Source organism: Falco punctatus (assembly GCF_963210335.1).
Source record: "Falco punctatus genome assembly, chromosome: 4".
NCBI lineage: Eukaryota > Metazoa > Chordata > Aves > Falconiformes > Falconidae > Falco > Falco punctatus.
In genome coordinates this window covers 55,670,755-55,689,643 of record NC_137583.1, presented here as the reverse complement: position 1 = coordinate 55,689,643, position 18,889 = coordinate 55,670,755, and the positions used below count along the sequence as shown (strand labels likewise).

Below are 18,889 nucleotides of genomic sequence, written 5' to 3'. Positions count from 1 at the left end.
CTACATTTTCTGCACAAGCAGAGCCTATTAGTTACTTATTTCTGCAGCCTGGACCCCACGGACTGTACAGACCAGAGTCTGCCCTAGCTAGCTCAAATGCAGCAGCCAGGCTGCAAGCATTTACATTCACGAAAGTCCCCCAGTTTATTTAGGGGGGGACTTGCTGCACTAGAGGTTTCTGTAACTTAGCTGAGATGAGCAATTTTATTTTTTCACTAAAGGAGCTAAGTGTTGAAATCTATTACCTGAGCACAAGGAAGATTCTAGCAGTATCCAAAACCATAGGTGGAGAGGTAGCAAATCTGCAAAACCTATTTTCTGCAACACATGGAAAAATGGCAAGTATTCATATGTAAAAGGTATTATGTGTGTACAGCCTCTATGCAAGTAAATAAGTATTATATTATATTCAAAGTGCTTGCAGCATGGTCTGGAATTTTAATTTAGAGAATGGGAGATAATGGACAAGAGGTCTGATGGGAAGATCGTTGCCTCCAAGTGGCAGTGAGTTGCTGTTCACTTTTTTCTTCACTCTGAACTGTAAATGAGGGATAGTAATGATGCCACTAATAAAATATTCCTTTCTGGCTCCTGAGACTGTCCTGCACATTGGAGAATGGATTTCAGGCTAATAACAGGTGACATGTAGGGAATGGGAAACCCAGGGAATGTATATTTCTAGGGGAATTGGAAATATCACAAAGCATATATCTAGGATTATAAATTGCACAGTGAGACACATAAGACTCCTTCCCCCCCCCCCCCCCCCCCCCGCCCCCCCCCCGAGAATGGTGGGATCTAGAACAAAGGCTCACCCATGAAGAAATGTCTGTGATGCCCTTGCTGATTTCTCCAAATCAGGCTTTATGCAAGCTCTGCCAGTTTCCCAGGCTGGGCAGATGAGAGCCATGTCCCACCTACATGCTGCTTGAATCCATGGGGTGACATAGCCTATGACAATGTGCGCTCGCAGCCCAGAAAGCCAACGGCATCCTGGGCTGCATCACAAGAAGTGTGGCCAGCAGGTCAAGGGGGGGAATTCTCTCCCTCTGCTCTGCTTCCGTGAGACCCCACCTGCAGTGCTGTGTCCACCTCTGGAGCCCCCAACATAAGAAGGACATAGATGTGTTGAAGCAGGTCCAGAGGAGGCCACAAAGGTGCTCAGAGGGCTGGAGCCCCTCTGCTGTGCAGACAGGCTGGGAGAGCTGGGGCTGTTCAGCTTGGAGAAGAGATGGTCCAGGGAGATGTTAGAGCAACTCCCAGTACCTAAAGGGGTTGACAAGAAAGCTGGAGAGGGGCTTTTTACAAGGACCTGTAGTGATAGGACAAGGGGGAATGGCTTTACACTGAAAGAGGGGAGGTTTAGATGAGATATTAGGAAGAAATTCTCTACTGTGAGGGTGTGAGGAGCTGGCACGGGCTGCCCGGAGCAGCTGTGGGTGCCCCAGCCCTGGCAGTGCCCAAGGCCAGGCTGGACGGGGCTGGGAGCAACCTGGTGTAGTGGCAGGTGTCCCGGCCCATGGCAGGTTTCCCTGACCATGGCAGGGGGCTGGAACTAGGCGATCTTTAAGGTCCTTCCACCATGAACCACTCTAGGATTCTATGATTCTATGACAGCTGGAGATGAGACCATTGGCTTCTCTCATCTCCATCTTCACAGGAGACACCACCTTCTAACTTGCCAACCAGGCATGTATCTGCTCCAGAGGTTATGACACATGCCGGCCTGAAAGCTGAGTCAGAAAAGACTCAAGGTTGCTTTTGATGAAGTTTTCTTCCTTCATCTCTCCAGCCAAAGCCAGTGGTTTTACAATGAAACCTGCAATGTAACTGTGGAATGTTTTCCTTGGTGTTATGTATGAGTGATAACCATTTTATAGTTTTTATTTTATAGAAAGCAAACAGCAAAAAATCCCCACGCTCAAGTCCTCAGCAGCCTCTGTCTCTGTCTAAAGAAACATGCATTATTTTCCATTCCTGAGAAGTAATTTGATGACAGTGAACACCAGACGGTTTTCTGTTATCCTTGCAATCACGCCTTAGGGCTGGGATCCCAGCACATGACACCTGCTTGTACCACAGGAACCGTAACAGCGAGCTCCTCTTTGCCCACCCCTTCATTACCTCACACTCATCGCTCTTCGCTGCTGTCTCCTCTCCTCACACCCCAGCCTGTGAGATGAAGCTCAAGCCAGCTTGTCTTGTTAGAGCACCCAGCCTACATCTGTCTTGCTTTGCAAGTGTGCTGGTCCCTGCTGGCTGCACTGTGCCCGTTCAGTCATCTCAGCAGAGAGAGACGTAACCTCGCAGGCTTTCTCTCTTCTCCTAGTACTGGCCCATGCTGTGATAAAGAACAAAATTAAAAAAAACAACAACCCATGGGAGACTAATGTAGGATAATGAGAGTATTTTGACTGCAAATGAAGAGCAGGAGGTATAGGAGAGGTTAAGCGAATGCAAAGTAGTTTTCTTTGGCTTGATATAAAATGATGATGCAATGTGGTACTTGTGACACTGAAGAGCCCCACACAAGTGATTGACTGATGGGTGTCTAGCACCTTTGGAGCCCTGCCTGGTTTGGTTTCTCACCCTGCCACCCCACGCGGATGGTTCAAGCACCCTAAGCCATCTCAGGTGGCACTTAGCAGGTATATTTAGACAAGTCAGTCAACCAAGTTCTGAGGTTTAGCTCAGGAGATACCTCTTTGTAACTCACTGGTGTCTGAGACAGCCTCCAAACTCCTCTCATAGCCAGTACGAAAACAGTACAGCCCACGGGAGCTGCTGGGGTCACCCAAAGGCAGACATCTGAGTGTGGACAGGATAAACACCTCTCTGGGCTGTATTCACTGCATGGGTGAGACCTCTGCTGCCCACCATGACGGTGAAGACACCAGCTCCTTGGACACGCCTGCATACTGACGCCTCAAGTTAGGTGTCCTTCTCAACGAGGTGCATCCTGATGGAGAGGTGTGAGCTTGACCTGACCTGGAGCGGGGCAGGAACCAGGGTGCTTGGTGCACTGCTCCTGCCACGGATTTGAGATATCGCCTTAGGCTGGGGCACAGGTGAGCCAGGAAGGCTGCTGTGCTGTCATACAACAAAAAGATCCTTGGGAAACTGCCACCCTTTTGAAAGCCCATTTTGAACCCCATGCAGCAAATGGCTTCTGTATAACATCTACACACATTCGGCATGATCTCTGCAGAATTTAAAGTGAGTTTTTCGTGTGATTCAGGATACAGATGTTAATCTGGCCCTGGTAAACAAAAGATTCTCATTTCAATATGGGCACAAATGGAATATGTATAGCATACTCGAGAGGTATACAGACACTGTCATGCCAACAAAATCATCTGTAAACAGTAAAATAACTGAATTGAGACAGTTTGATTATTTGGGTTGTTGATTCAGATAGGAACAACTAATAAATAACACCATTCAAAATGATGCTGATGAGTAATTGATAGGGAAAAGGATGTGATGCTTCCTTGCTGAAACAGGGACCAGGAGGTCCGATGTATTTGTTTTTTAATTGACTTTGACTGCACAGTCTTTTGGTTTTATGCTGCAGATGGGACTACTTGTAATCATTTCACAAGGAGCCTGTCCCATATGAATCATAAATGTCTTGTGGCTAGAAGCTAATATCATTTCAGAACATGTGGGAAGGGCTGATTTATTGAAGAAGTCATATGACGAGTTTCAGGTCTGCACAAGCTTGAGGCTTTCCTTTCAATCCTTAGGAACACAGCAAGTTGGAGTGGGTGGCAGATTGGATCTGTTTCATTTTACATCTCTGCCTTTATGAGTTCAGCAGGAGAGGGAACTACGTGCTTCCTAGAAGATTTATGATGTTGGCAACTTTGATAAAAGGTTTTTATGCAACTTTTTCTCTGTATTGCTTTGCAGGCAACTTCTCAATATTTGTCACTGCTGACCAAAGCAAAAATGCTTTGAAAAGCTGTGTACATCAAGTAGGGGAGAACAATGAGGATGAGCAAACAAGGTGAAAGTTAGCCTGGAGAACAGCACAAATGTGGAGACATATTTCTAGTTATGGATTTTTATCAGTAAGCATGTAAAACATGCAGAGTGAGTAACTAATAAAATGAGAAAATGCAAATCAGCAAAGCTGAAACAAAACCTTCAAGCAATCTAATTGATTACAGCATTGGAAGCTTGTGTTGTTGTTGTGTGCTACTTCTCCCATGCAATGCACTTTGCATGCACAGGACGGAGCTCAGGACCAGTGCAAGAGCATCACTTCCCTGCTCCAACCCCAGGACTGACTATTTTCCATGCAGACTCCTATGCCTTCAAACCATTTAGTCTTTGCAGCATGCTACCTAGACTGTTTCTACAGCCAGGCCTTGTTCTGGTCTCAACAAGCCTTTCCTCAGCTCAATGATCTCTCCCATCCTCTGGGCAGGTTGTTCACCAAATCATCTTGCCCAGTAGGTTGGTCCTTACTGCTCCAGCCTGTGAATTGACTGCTCCTTGGGAACTCTGCAAGTTCAATCACTATTTCTTTGCATATCCCTCTCTCTGGCACTCAGTTTCTTCACATCCCTTGTCCTGGTTTCAGCTGGGATGGAGCTAATTTTCTTCTTAGTAGCTAGTACAGTGCTGTGTTTTGGCTCTTATGTGAGAACAACGTTGATAACACATTGATGTTTTCAGTTGTTGCTGGGTAATGTTTATACTAAGTCAAGAACTTTTTGATTTCTCAGGCCTTGCCACCATGAAGGCTGGAGGGGCACAAGAATTTGGGAGGGGACACAGCCAGGTTGACCTGAACCAGCCAAAGAGGTATTCCACACCATAGGACCTCATGCTTAGTATATAAACTGGTTAGCTGGGACCTGGGAGTCGTTGCTTGGGGACTGGCTGGGCATCAGGCAGCGAGTGGTGAGCAGTTGTACTGTGCATCACCTGTTTTCCTTTCTCCCTTTTCCTTTGGATTTTATCCTTTTCCCCACCTTTCCATTATAACTGTTGTTATTATTATTACTGTTGTTATTGCTGTTATTATTGTTGTTGTTCTTACCTTTCTATTCTGTTTAAATTATTAAATTGTTCTTATCTCAACCCTCGAGTTTTACATTCCTTTCCGATTCTCCTCCCACCCCTCTGGGCAGGGACTAAGCAGGCAGCTGCATGGTACTTGGTTGGCAGCTGGGGTTAAAACACAACATCCCTGAAGAACATCCCGATGGCAGGATCACACCCAGCTGGGTTCACATTCTTTGCACTCCCGATAAAAGTTCATGCCCTTGCGATGGGCTCATTCCTGTGACCAGCTGGAGGAGGCATCTCAGAGCTGCAGTAGACTTGGCTGTCTCTGTTCTGGAACTAGACACATGAGAAATGAAGAGTACAATGCCAAGCAAGGATCAACAAATTAAGCATAAAGTTTCTGGAGAAATAGAAATGGAGGATACAGTGAGTGGGTGCTGAACTGGCTGGAATTCAGACTCCTGGCAGAACTGACGGCAGGATTATTAACACATACAGGAGCGTAAATTTATGCAGGTTTCTCCCAAGGACTCACCCATAATCTCAAGTCAAACTGAGGCGAAAAGCAGCCACCAAAACACATGGAAATAGCTTGCAGGTTAAAGCACCAAAGGGAATTAGGGTTGTGAGGCCTCTAAAGAAGAAAGAGGTTTTAGAGCAGTTAATGGAATGGGCAGCTGCTAAATGGACACACTGCATTTAGCCAGTCCTTCTAGTTCTCTGGACATTCCCTTGCCTTTGATAGTCGTATTTGCTTTCAGACTTCCAGTGAACACCAGTGTGATGTGGCCTGGGGAAGACATGCTCTTAGCAAGTTCCTCATTTTCTGAGGGGAGAAGTTCTTCAGATAACAGGTGACTGCAAAACCCAGGAGAAAATACCTTGAATGTTTTAAAGGGAAAGCATGCTACATACAGCCTGGCAGGACAAAGGAGGAGAAGAAAGGTTTTTAAAAAAGCTAAGTTACATTTTTTCTAAAGAAATTTACTTGTAAGACAAATTAAATTTTGCTTTATTGCATGTGACAAAGAGGGACTCAGGTGCCCAAAGCTCATTTACCTTTTCTAGTGGCATGAATGGATCTAATAAAAGATCCTGTCCTTAGTAGGAAGCTGTACAAGCCAGGAAAGCATCTTTATGCCAATATGTCCACATTTGATGCAGATTTAAGAGTTTGAAATAAGTCTGTGTTTTGTTACATGCTAGCTGGGTGTCATGGCACTCTCCCGACTATCAAGCTACAACAAGGTCTTTTACTATCTCATACCAGCATACTCTTCATACAGTCCCTCTGCTGCCTTCTCCTAGTCTCACCTCCTCCAGAGCGTGTGCTCTCTCTTCTCTTGCTTCTTCATCTCTCTCTTCTTCCTCAGCTGCTCTCTCTTCATTTGCTGCCCAACCCCTTAACAGAACCAGCCACAGCTGCACCTTATCAACATCGGCCAACCCACCACCCCTGAAGCCAACCCACAGTTGTATATTATCCATGCTAATTAACCCAGCTTCATTCCTCTACAGCTGGGCAAGTTGGAGGGGAAACATAGGAACCATGGTCACTGAAGTGATAGGGAATTTGCTTCATGGGTTGCCAGTCTTGCATAAGGAAAGCCATCGAGAAGTGTCCTGTTGGGAACTGGCAGTGTGTGGCAGTCAGATTGACCAGGACATGTGTTAAGCAGCTTTCATCTGTGGTGTCCAAGGGAGAAAAGAAGAACCAGTAAGTATTTCCCATTTTTACAAGCCCATCTTTACAAGGTGTTTGTGGTAGGACTAGAGTCTGTGGTCATTCAGAGAAGTAATCTCAGCCTCCTCTGCTAACTCACAAATGCCAAAGAAATTGGAAAAAACAGAAGGAAATTCCAGGTAGAATTTTCTGTGATCTGACGTAGGAGTTATTTTTAAAATCCCTTTTATTTTAAAATATTTGGTCAATTTTAAAATGAAAAAGATAATTTTTTAAAATGTGAAACACAGTCCTTGATCATCAGTAACAGCATTTTGAACAATGTTTTCCTTCGGTCAAAATTGTTGCCTCATTTAACCCAGTTTTGCAAATAGCTTCAGGTCCTGTGAAATTCCCTTCTGGGGATCCCTTTAGAATAGAGACATGAATTTGCTACTATTGGAAAAATGTCATGTTGTTCAGCTACCTAAACTGATCCGGTGATGGAATTGGATATATAAATGGTACCACTTGCACATATTCACCCCTGCAAAGTGGAAACTGTCTATCTGAAGAAAGAATGAAAAAAAAAAAAAAAAAGCCCACTCAAATTAAAAAGTGTAAGTGGAAAATAACAGATTTTTTTTCCTCTTTGTATTTTCATATACACCACCATCAAAGAAATCCGAAATGGCTTCAGGAAAAAGAGCAATGCTGTTCCTCCCACTTGCTCTTTTCCCAAGGTATATGATATTGGGTTCAAAAACTTGATCTGTGTCTTCAGTGGGTCAGATTTAGATTATCAAAACAGAAAAGTAACCGGTCGGTGGCTGTGATTAAGTCTTTTGCATCAATGAAGCCATGGATTTTTCTTCTGTGTGTGGGGACTTGGCACCAGTGGTAGCACTCAGAAGCTGGGCACTGCTGGCTGTCATGGCTGGTTTTGTCCGCCGGGACACAGATGTGTCCAGCCAAAGCCTGCTGAGGTCCAGGAGAACCTTCCCATCCAGTTCAAGGGGTATTTGCAGAAGACCTGTCAGACGTGTTTCAAAAACACATGTATACACTGAAAAATACATGAGCATCTCTAAGTGTATGCAGTCAGCTCCACCAGAAATCGATGGGAATTAAGTACTCTGCCTATATGGGAATGGTTGAAAATCCCATTAGTTTCCTGTGTGATTGCTTAGAACTCAATACACATTTGGCCAATAGCATGGAAAAACATACATTATTTTTGGATGACAGTGTGTTTGTTAGCCAGCCACCTCTCACAGGGGCTTGTTGTTAGCACAGTGTATACAACTCACACTGCTGATGCCTGTGCTAAATCACAGATGGGCAGTATCAACCCAGTATTGTACGCTAGGTTTCAGATGTGGATTGAACTGTACACACACTTTTCAGATAATTTTGGGTTTTTTTGTATTTTGGTTTTACACATTGACAAAAGAGCCCACACTCTGTTAGTTGCCAGATGCTATATGGACAGCCACTGCGATAACTCTCTACCCCAAAGGGCTTCCAGTCTAAGTGCTCAAACTAGACAAATGCAAGGAGAAACTAATACAAGCAGGTAAGGAGAGAAACTTCCTTGAAGTGACATGAGAAGTCTACAGGAGACCTGGGAATGGTGTGTAGCGGTCCTGTTCCCAATCCAGCATTTGATTTGATTGCCAAGTGTTTCTTGGTCTGTGAGTCACTCTTTAGCCATAAGACATCTTCTTAAGTAAGCAGAAGGATCAAGAAGCCATGAGTACTCATATACATACAACCAAGTTGAAGGCTAATAAAAACCATCACTAGATATTCAAAGTGATCTCCAGCTCCACTTGAGTGTTGTTATTGTGGCAAACCAGCACAGAATTATATTTCTGTTGGTTTGGGTTTCTTTTTTTTGGCTTTTTTTTTTCCCCAAAAAAGGTTACACAATCCTTTTAAAAGAAAGGATGTTCTAGACTTGATGAGTTATCTGAAATACCTGCACACAGGTACCTGCTTGGGGCTCTGAGCAACCTGATCTAGCTGAAGATGTCCCTGCACATTGCAGGGTGGTTGGACTAGATGACCTTTAAAGGTCCCTTCCAACATAAACCATTCCATGATTCTATGACTTACAGAATTGAGGCCAATCCACATCTGTTTGCTGGGCGCAGAGACTTGCAGGGATCCCTGAGATGGATGAAACCATGGCAATCACCAGACCTCACAAACAAGCAGCTGGACTGACTCTGTGGCCTGCATTACTTTGGTTGCATACTGCTCCTGAGTCAGCATACCTGTTGCCTCACCCTTGCACCAGGAAGAAGCAATCTGTTTCAGACGTCAGAGGTGATCAGTTAATGTGTCAGGACCTACCAGCTGACACGGCAGCTGATTGAACTGCTGAGCTGTATAGTCAGCAATCGGTGAGCATCCCTAAGGTCAACATGAATCAGCTACTAAATCACAGGCAAGGTAGCGGAAGGACATTCAGAATTGCTGCTGTCTAAATGTGCTTTCAGGCTGGATGTGGCTGGCCGGTATGGGATGACCCAAGTTAACCACTATTCCCTGCGCAGCCTGGATGAGGCAGCTCATTAGCCACCAGGCCAATGATCAACACGATATTGCTGGACCCCAAGGAACGCATGCCTGAAGAGTGCTGGTCCTGTTTCTTCTGACCTTGCCAACAACTTTATAATTTGTCATTTTTCTACCTCAGAGGACTGAATCACTTTGACATATGCCAATACCCAGAGTGCAATCAATTGGTTCAGCCTTTGACACGACCCCTTGCAGCCTGGAAGCACAGAGGAAAGACGTGTCAAAAGGGTCGGAGGGTTCGTTTCACAGCCTGTGGAGACTGCTGAACACAGATAGCCTTCATGGAAGCTGGCTTGCTCGTTAGCATCTGGGAAACTCATTAAACTTTTATGAGTTCTTTTTTAAAGCTTTGGCTTCTCATAGCTTAAGGTCACTATAGCAGTGCTCTATGGCAATGATAATAATCAAAAATATTTTCTTTCTGCTACACTAATTAGCAAGTGGAGAAACTTAAGAAACCAGTGTAGAATCCAACAGGACCATCCAGACAATACATGGTTTTGTTTTAACTACGTATTTTGCCATCACTCCACAATTTATAGGTATGCTATTTCTCTTCCAGAAGTTTCTCCTGAGGTGCTTGTTATCTTCCAGCTCTATGGCATTAAATGAGAAAGGGAATAAAGTGAATTAATCTATGAAAATGTGAAGAATTTACATGAAACCGTCACACTTATGAACCCTTCCACATAGGGAAATACTAGGTTTTGGGTGGCAAACTCAGAGAACCGCAACCCCAAAAGTACTTTGTTTCTCTTTACAGACTAAAAGGAAAGCCTTGTGGTGGCTGTCTGCAGAAGCAGGTACCACCACAGAAACAGTGAGGCTGCCCAAAGACCAGGGTGGTCAGAAGCTGGTTACAGACCTTCACAGCTCCTCTCTGCCCAGCCTCCTGCTCCACGCTGTCCTGACTGACTCAGCCCAGTACCAAAATACATTATCTACCCAAAAGCCATGCGCTTGAGCTCATCACCTTATCCCATTGCAGAGCACATTACCAACGGTGTGATATGTAGCCAAGGTGATGAGCACGGCTGGAAGTTGTACCTATGCACCATATACCATGGGTTCAGGGATGTGCCATTCCTGCCCCCCCGCCAGCTCAGAGCTCATGCCATGCAAACTCCTGTGCCCTTCAAAGTACCATGAACATACCCGTCTTTGTGCATGCTGCAGCCAAATGCTCAGTGTTGGAGATGGCAAAGTTGTCTTAACACTCTGGAAGGAAATATTTTTTCATGTCAAGAGGCAGTGACAGGAACAGCACCATTTGCCTCAATCAAAACCAACTGATGGCCCATCCCCAAAAGAACCTGCTGCAAGATTTCTTTATCTATTAAATGGAAAACACTTAGAAATTCACCCAAGGCTGGGTGTTAGTCAGGGCTAACATGTTCATAGCAGAAAAGGGATTAAGAAGGACTTGCTTCCACCACCTCCTTCCAGCAGGAAAGGAGATCTTATGGAGAGGTGTGGGACCTTCAATGAGCTGAACTTCTGTTCAGGTGTAAGGCTTTAAAAGGATGTCCAAAATCTTCTTTCTCATACTTGCTCATCTCAGAACGCTGCATTGAAAAGTTAAAAGGAAGTGACTTTATTTTGAGGACAAGCCTTGGCATAGTCTCTCCTTGGACTCCCCTGAGCTTTTTCCCACACTGAGAAGAGCTCTCCAGTGGACACTGGCTATTTACTGTGTTCATCCTTGTGACCCTCACCTCAAATTGGACCTCCATCTAACCACAGAGTCAGGTTCCCCTTCTCTCTCTCTGGTCCTTAAGCCATACTGACCTCTATGCCCTGGAGGCACATCCTCCCTTCCTCCCCGGTACAGGTGCTCTGGGTCTTGTGCCTCTCTCTTTTCCTTACCCTCCAACAGACTGATGCCAGGTTTGCCGGGTGACCGTTAAGAATGGCAAATCTTCACTGTGCCCTTTTCTTCTGCCATTTTAGCTTTGCAAACTGTGCTACTGTGGTCTGGTGGCCAGCACTGTCCCCACATGCACCACTGGAATAGTTGATACTGATACTTAATGTGTCAGATGCACTGGTGTCTCCTGGGGGTTGGAGCTCTGCTTGTAAGCAAAAGATGACAGAGGTGGCTATGAAAACATGCATTTAAAATGGAATTTGCCACCTGATACAAATCCCTATAGTGATTTCTCAGTATCATAGAATCAAAGAATCATTTAAGTCATCCAGCCAGGTTTTTACCCTGTGAAGCATAAGCCTGTCCAATCCATGAGCAGCCAGTTTCTCCAGGAGAATGCTGTGGGAAATGGTGTTGAAGGCTTTACTAAGGTCCAGGTAGACGACATCCACAGCCTTTCCCTCATCCACTAAGTGGGTTCCCTTGGCGTAGAAGGAGATCAGGCTAGTCAAGCAGGACCTGCCTTTCAGAAACACATGCTGCCTGGGCCTGATCACCTGGTTGTCCTCTACCTGCTGCATGATGGCACTCAAACCCAGTCCCTTAGCTGATATCCCCACAACCAAGGAACTGCAGTGCAGCGTTGCTGTCTGCCACAGAGAATGGTCAGGAGGAGGCAATGTGTTGTCTGCACAGCAAGCTGGGACTGGGGACTTATTGCAAAGGAGGAGGGTGAAAAGATTTCAAAAATGTCAGAAGTAAGCAATTAGTCCAGATCCAAAATAAGCTTACACTTGCTCTCAGCTGCCAGTTGGCACATGCATTATCTGCAACACTCAGCACTGCAAACATTTTCCTGGAAGAGCTTTTATGAGTTCTGTTTCAAGTACTTAAGTGTTCATGGATGTTCATTTCCATAATGATTCACTGAACACAAGCAGCCTTGTTTTCTTTCTACATATTATGCTATAAAACAAAAGTAACTTGACCAGTTTTCTTCTCAGACATACACACACAATCAGGCCTGTACGTACATGTGCATACACTGGTACATAAACACACACACATACACACACACAGAGGTCATCAATCCACCATATCCATAATCATTTTCCTGGCATAGCTGAGACATTTCCTGCTGATCCAGAAGCTACATGTGAATCATCCCAGATCTGTGCTGTGAATTATTATTTTGATGAAAGGCACATAGGGCTTTAATAGGTATCACAAAGTAAGGGAGATAGTTTTCTCTAAAGAGATGTCACTTTATTCATCTTTGCAGCCCTGTCAGGAGAAGGCAAAGGAAGAAGCTTCTTTTGAGGACAGGGGTCATGAGCATATTTCCAACACCCCTGAGGTACACCTGAAAAAAATACAGCAGCCAAAACTTGCTCATGTTCACTCTTTTCTAGTGTTAGTGGAATGACTGACAGTATTACTACTAGGATGATAGGATCAATCGGGTTGTAAGGGACCTCAGGAGGTCTCTGGTCCAAATCCCTCTGGTCCAAACTCACAGCAGGCTCAGCTATGATCACAGACCAAGTTGCTCAGGACTTTATTCAGTTGGGTCTTGAAAAAATCTCAGGAGATGGCGATTGCACACCCTCACTTGTCCCATTGTTTGACTGTCCTCCTGAGGAAAAACTTTCTCCTTATAGCTGATCTGGCCCTTTCTTTGTTGTTTCTTGTCCTCCTGCCATGCATCACTGTGAAAGGCCTGGGTCTGTCATGACAGTAACCCCCTTGTAGGTACTGGCATGCTGTTAGTTAGTCCACCTAAAGTTCCTTCTTCACCATGCTGAGGCAGCTCTTCTAGCCTCTCTGCACATGGCAGTTGCTCCAGATCTGAGCATCTTGTTGGCCTGTGTCTGACTTTGCTCTAGTTTATCAATGTCTTCTTGTACTGGGGGCCCCCAGAGTGGGCACAGCATCCAGATGCGGTCTAATGAGAGCAAAGTAGTTGGCAATAATCACTTCCCTCAAAACAGCCCAGACTGAGGTTAGCCATCCTTGCTGCCAGACCACATGGCTGGCTTGGGTTCATTTCAGCATCCACCAAGGTCCCTGGGTGCTTTTCCACACGGCTGCTCCTCAGCCAGTTGGTCTCCACCTTCATGAGAGGGCATGTGTGGCTAAGGGACTCCCCTTGGCTGTCCAAGACATCTATGGATCATCTCAGTAGCTCTGCTCACAGGTATCCTGAATAATCAGACCATTGAATCATTAAAAAAAGACAGCATAAAAACCTCACAGCCCCAGGGACCTTGGTGCACTGAGCAGTTCTCCAATGATTACAGAAGGAACTAGCTCCAGCTGAGACTGGTGAAGAACTATATAAAGTCAAGTGAGTTCCACTAGAATGGTCTTTGGAAGAATAGTATCCTGTGCCTGGATTGTACTTGTGCTCCATTTACAGGACAAGTCCCTGCTTCCAGTGACACTCACCCGAGTTATTTACATTGCCCCTGAGACTCCAGTTGTGGCTGAGAACTATATGGTGCTAGATGTCATGGAGACACACGACTAAGATGGTCCCTTTGCTACAATACTAGTGAAGCCCCTTGTCTGGCAAAGGGCAGGCTTCACAGCACAAGGATCATAGTGACTCACTCTGGCTAGGCACTCCAAGGGCAGCTGCAGCTATGCCCACATAGTTGTATTTTGTGTCTATTAAGAAAAAGAATATATCCCACTCCAGGGGAAAGAAGCCAGTCCGGTGAAAGTGTTACTGTGTTGTGCGTTGCACTTGTACTTCAGAGCTCGGTGTACGTCCACAGCAGTGAGAAAAACTCAGGATGAGTCCTAGCTCTTCAACCTCAGAAGGTGAAGGGCAGGTTGGTTTCACAGCTAACATGGGCTATACTGACTCCTAGTTATGGTACTGAGCAGGATCTTACTGCACCTACTAAAACCAAACGAAGGACACAGGCAGACAGGTGAGCTTAAGGGAGCAGTAAGTTGGTATTGATCAGCTGACAGATTGGGGGAAGAAGAAACAGCCTTCAAAACACTATTTCCATGGAGATTACTTTTCACTCCGTTTCTATGGCAGCTTTCATCAGAAGATCTTGATTGCCCTATGGTCTGCCCGGTCCTTGATGTGGAGAAGAGAAAGCAAAGGTAAGAATTGCCTCTTTATTGGGAACTGAAAAGGGATACTGAGAGGGCAAAAGTGAGCCCGACACCAATTCCACTGATACCAGTAAAAGTACCTCCAGAGACTGGAAATGTAAGCCTGAAAAACAGATTGGTGGTAGCCACCATGCAAATGCAGACAGCCCACATATCATGTGCCTCAGCTTGTGGCTCCAGAGGAACCAGAACATCAGATCCAAGTTGTCTATATTCCACTTCTTGTTGCTGACTGGGAGGGTTTGGTGCTCACTGAGAGGCTAGGCAGCCTACAAACCAGTCATAGGTTGTCTACAGGGTAGCCACGTGCAGGAAAGCTAAAGCACACTATATATAATGTGAAGAGCTTCAGACTGAGCCCCATGTATCCCATCTCAGATAGGAAACTCTCAGCTGGTGTAAATGACATTCCTTGCACCAGCTGCCACAAAGCAGTCACCCCCTAGGCCTTTGCCTGATATAACCTACAGTCTGCCTTTTTCCCTCAAATCCTGGCCTTTATGCCATGCACCACCCCCAAGATACGCTGTGTTTAGAGTTCCATACCTACCTATCTCCATCACTCTCCCCTGCTCTGTGCTCTCTGAGAAGACCAAAAAAAAAAAAGTCACCCTCAAAATATTTTTTTATTGCTCTTCCTGGGAAGGTCTGAAATCCTGCTCTTACAAGGCCCACAGTAGAATTTCAAGCTTGTTTCTCATCACAAGGCTTTAGAGAAAATGGGCCATGGCTGTCAGTACCTCAGGAATGACAGACTTCAGAAAGCTTCCACAGCAAAACAAGTAGAGGTATTGTATGTGTTAGCATAGCAATCACTTCAAAATTAACATAAGCAATATCCCATTAATGCTATATGTCCACCATGCAGCTTGAAACAGGGTCTAACGCTGGAAGGTCTGAAAATCTGCTTTGGACAAATACTAACCCGAAAAAGGATATTATTTTTTGTGAAATGAAAATACACACCTGGTAGCAACAACCTGCAATTTCTGACAGTACCTGATGCATTGCAAACCCCTTTTTCATCCCAAACTGGCCTAGAGACAGCAAACACAGAGGTACTCAATCCACACATTTCCAACCTGTAGGTATATCTGTCCCTTCAAACACAAAATTCCAGGAGACTGCGCATTGCTACTGTGACGCAATGGATAAAAGCACTGACACAGTCCTCTCCCATCAGAGGCTTTTGTCTCCCAGCTACCACAAAGATTGTTTGTATCACTTTGCAGAACCCAGGGCACTGACAGCAGTGAGTGGCATAGGCAGGCACATTTCCAGTCGTATTTGGATCTCTGTCACACTGGGATCTATCATGCTAGTTGGCACGCCACATGGAAGGCTATGTGTGAAGGCTCTTTCCTGCTCCTCCTCTTTGGCAGACACAATAGGTCTAACTAGATAGATATCTCCCTTCTCCCTCCTTCCTTCGTTATCTTATTGAGGCACATGAATCCAAAAGAGAGTTAAGAGGTGGAAAAATTACAAAATTTTAATTTGTTAATTTAATTTGCTATGCATTGCTAATTAGATCAAAGTTGAGTGTGCTCGAGCTGTTAGGACAGGATGCCTCCAAAAGCAGGGGATTAACATCAGTGTCTTCCAAGATATTTTCCAGCCCTATGTAGTTCTGAAAACTAGAGAAAGACCTATTTAAATCTGGAGATTTAAATCCAGCTTCTGCTTGGAAGTACTCTAAAACATGTGAATGAAAAATAAACATGCTAAAGTGGTAAGAACAAATTACTCCAGCACTGGTCAGATACAGGTGATGGAGAATATATTACACAACTTGCTTTTTTCTTTCTGCTGTTGCAAAGCCCAGTAGAGGGAAGGGGAGTGCAGAAGGATAAGGATCCAGTGTAACACCATGAGTTCAGAAGGGAGACAATTCACCTTGCATTTAGATGCCCTCTTGATCAGATTTTATCATTACGTTGTTCTTATTGGCTCATTATCAATCAGGATTCCTTTCCCTGATCTTAGATATAAAAACACTCAAGATAGGTGTCTTCTTCCTTTCCAGAGTAAAGAAAACAATGCCTGGTTTTACTGAAACCAACCCAGAGTAGTGTTTATTATTGAAAATATACAGTATTTTTGAACATCACATAAAAAGCCTAGTAGATACATCTGCTCTAGTTCAAAATGCTCAATAGATAATTGTGCAGCATGTAGCACTATCCTCATAATGCAAACAACCTCTTTTCATCATTATTTCTACAGTGCTTCCCTTTTATATTTTTTCAACCCAGAAAACATGTTTTGTGTTCTTAGCCATCCCAATCCTCTTAGCTGAAAAAACCCCAAAGACTTTCCAAAAGCTACTTACATTGTGTCGAAAGTGTGAGGCTAAGAGGAATAAGGATACTTTACAGAGCTATCTAGAGATATTGTTGTCCTTTCCAAAAATTTGTGTATGACCAGGGCATGGTTCTTGCAAGGCAATGTGCCCTGCATTAAACAGTCCAGCGATGCCATAGCCAACTCCCAGTCTATCAAAGGGAGAAATGGGGAAGGACAGATAAATCAGGATTTTTCACACCACCCTTCAGACGCTCTTTTTCTTGCTGCTACGTGTTCTCAAATGACAGTTTTGCAGAGAAGAAATTTTTACAAAGAAACAAGAAAGAGGTGGGCTATCTATACACCAAACTGTTGAAATCATTGGGAATCAATATACAAGGCAAGTTGGGAAGTATGTTAAAAATAGTCTTTGTTCACCACAATACAGAAGGGGAAAACAGAAAAACAAAACAAAAGAAAAGAAAGGAGAAAAAAATTGTTCCTGCCAGTGTGCTGTTTTAGACTTTGTATTGTAGTGAACTTCCACAAGACACAGTCAGCATTGAATCTCTTTCTTCTTTGAATCTGTTTTGCCACTGCCTACTCCAAGAGGCTTTTGCCTGGTTGCCTTTAAGCAGCATCATGAATATGGGAGATGAGAGTCCACAAAAACATGATGGTACTTCTTTGCGAAAGAGATCAGTGCAGAATAAAGCAACAAAGTCTGAAGAAAGGGGCCTGGGGAGAGTGAAGAAAGAAGAACCCTGAAGGCCACCAGGTAGTGCACGTGTTTTGCGGGGCATATCACACGGCTGCGGTCTGTTTGATGCTATGGAAGCTGATCCGTGTCGGAGAGGTGGGGATAGACATGGCGCGTGCCACACGCACTCGGAGGGAGTGATGGTCTTGCCAGCGATGCCATCTTTTCCTGGCAGCAGAACGGACCTGGTGAAAAGAAAAAAGAACACTTAGAATACTCGGGTATCTGTAGAGGGACACTAGACAGCACTCAGACAAATGATGATATGTGTCAAGCCACTGAAACATACAGGGCTTGATTCAGCTGCCTAAACATGAGCATCTAGTTCACTTGACATTGTTTTGGGTGCTGCACTCTGGGAAAAGCATGCCTCGGCTTGTGCAGCTGAGTCAAGCCCTCAAGATGAGCGCACCTGACAGAGGTCTTAGACCTATCACAGGAGCTATAGTTGCCCCTGCTTCCCTTGTATATGGAGAAACACAGATCATCTAACTAAGCATTGGTGTCTACTACAAAGACACACCTGACCTAATCCCTGGAAGCATCTTTCACAGGCACTGTTGAGTTGCTCTGCAGTCAACAGAAGGTCATCCTTAAGCAGATGCTTGCAAATAGGTCGGATGAATTTTGAACTTAAGGTGCATATTTTTTTGCATGGATCACAGAGTGATCCCAGGTACTGTAGCTCAGATATATGTGCATATAAGCAAGAGAAAGAGGTGACAGGAATCCTAGCCTCACACAGAATGGGAGGGAAGGGCTGAGATACTCCTAACGTAAAGTGAAACCAGTTCCTGCCAAATCACTGGCAGAGAAGTCTCCAAGTCAGAACCTGGAATGAAACATTAAGACCAATTTTTGGATACTCTTATTGATCTCTGCTTACCATAGAGATGAGGGCCATTCAGATCCCTAACCTAGGCGGCCAGGTAAATCTACAAAATTAGATTAGGTGAATCTGGGACCAGCTTCTTGGACAGCCAACAGGTAATTGTACTCACGGCACTCAGAAAAGTTGTTGATATTCTGCTGCCAACCTAAAATTCAGCCAGCTTTGTAAAAAGAGCATTTTTACATACAACCTCTATATGAAGCCAGGGCATCCTTTACCAGAAACACAACTGTTTAGAGGATGAGGTTATAAATAATATAATGTAGACACTACATCTCAGCCACTGACCCACAGCTCTCTTCCTGACCAAGAGAGAATCAGTAGCATGGGTAAAGGGTATGATTCATCTCCTCCGAAAGCAGATGTCCAAAGCAGGGTAGATACTGTGGTCAGATGAAAAATACCTAATTCCTTTCATCAGTTAGAAATGAGTCTGGGCAACCAGCTCTGTTTTAGATGTCTGGATTATAAATTTAGCTAAATTTAGACGATATTGATATCTTACCCTGAATGTTTTGCAGTCTTCATGTACTTATCTTCACTGCATCCCTCAAAAGTAAGGGAGTGCTTTTATCCTCATTTTGCTATCAGCAGGCTAAAGCTTGGGTATTAATAGCAGCGATGTTGTTGCAGAGTCGCCCTCAACATGGGCCAGCTACCATGGCAACTGTGCAAGGCCTG

General features: G+C 44.6%; 1 protein-coding gene across 4 annotated transcripts in view; it reads right to left on the bottom strand.

The window, feature by feature from the left end:
* Window positions 1–782: 782 nt before the first annotated feature.
* Window positions 783–18,889, bottom strand: part of CRHR2 (corticotropin releasing hormone receptor 2) — a 181,796-nt gene continuing 163,689 nt past the window's right edge. For all 4 annotated transcript variants that reach the window (XM_080387707.1, XM_080387708.1, XM_080387710.1 and 1 more), the window contains one exon: window positions 783–17,501. In XM_080387707.1, the coding sequence (XP_080243833.1) occupies window positions 17,361–17,501 (141 nt within the window). In that variant the 3' untranslated portion in view covers window positions 783–17,360. The remainder of the gene's footprint in view (window positions 17,502–18,889) is intronic.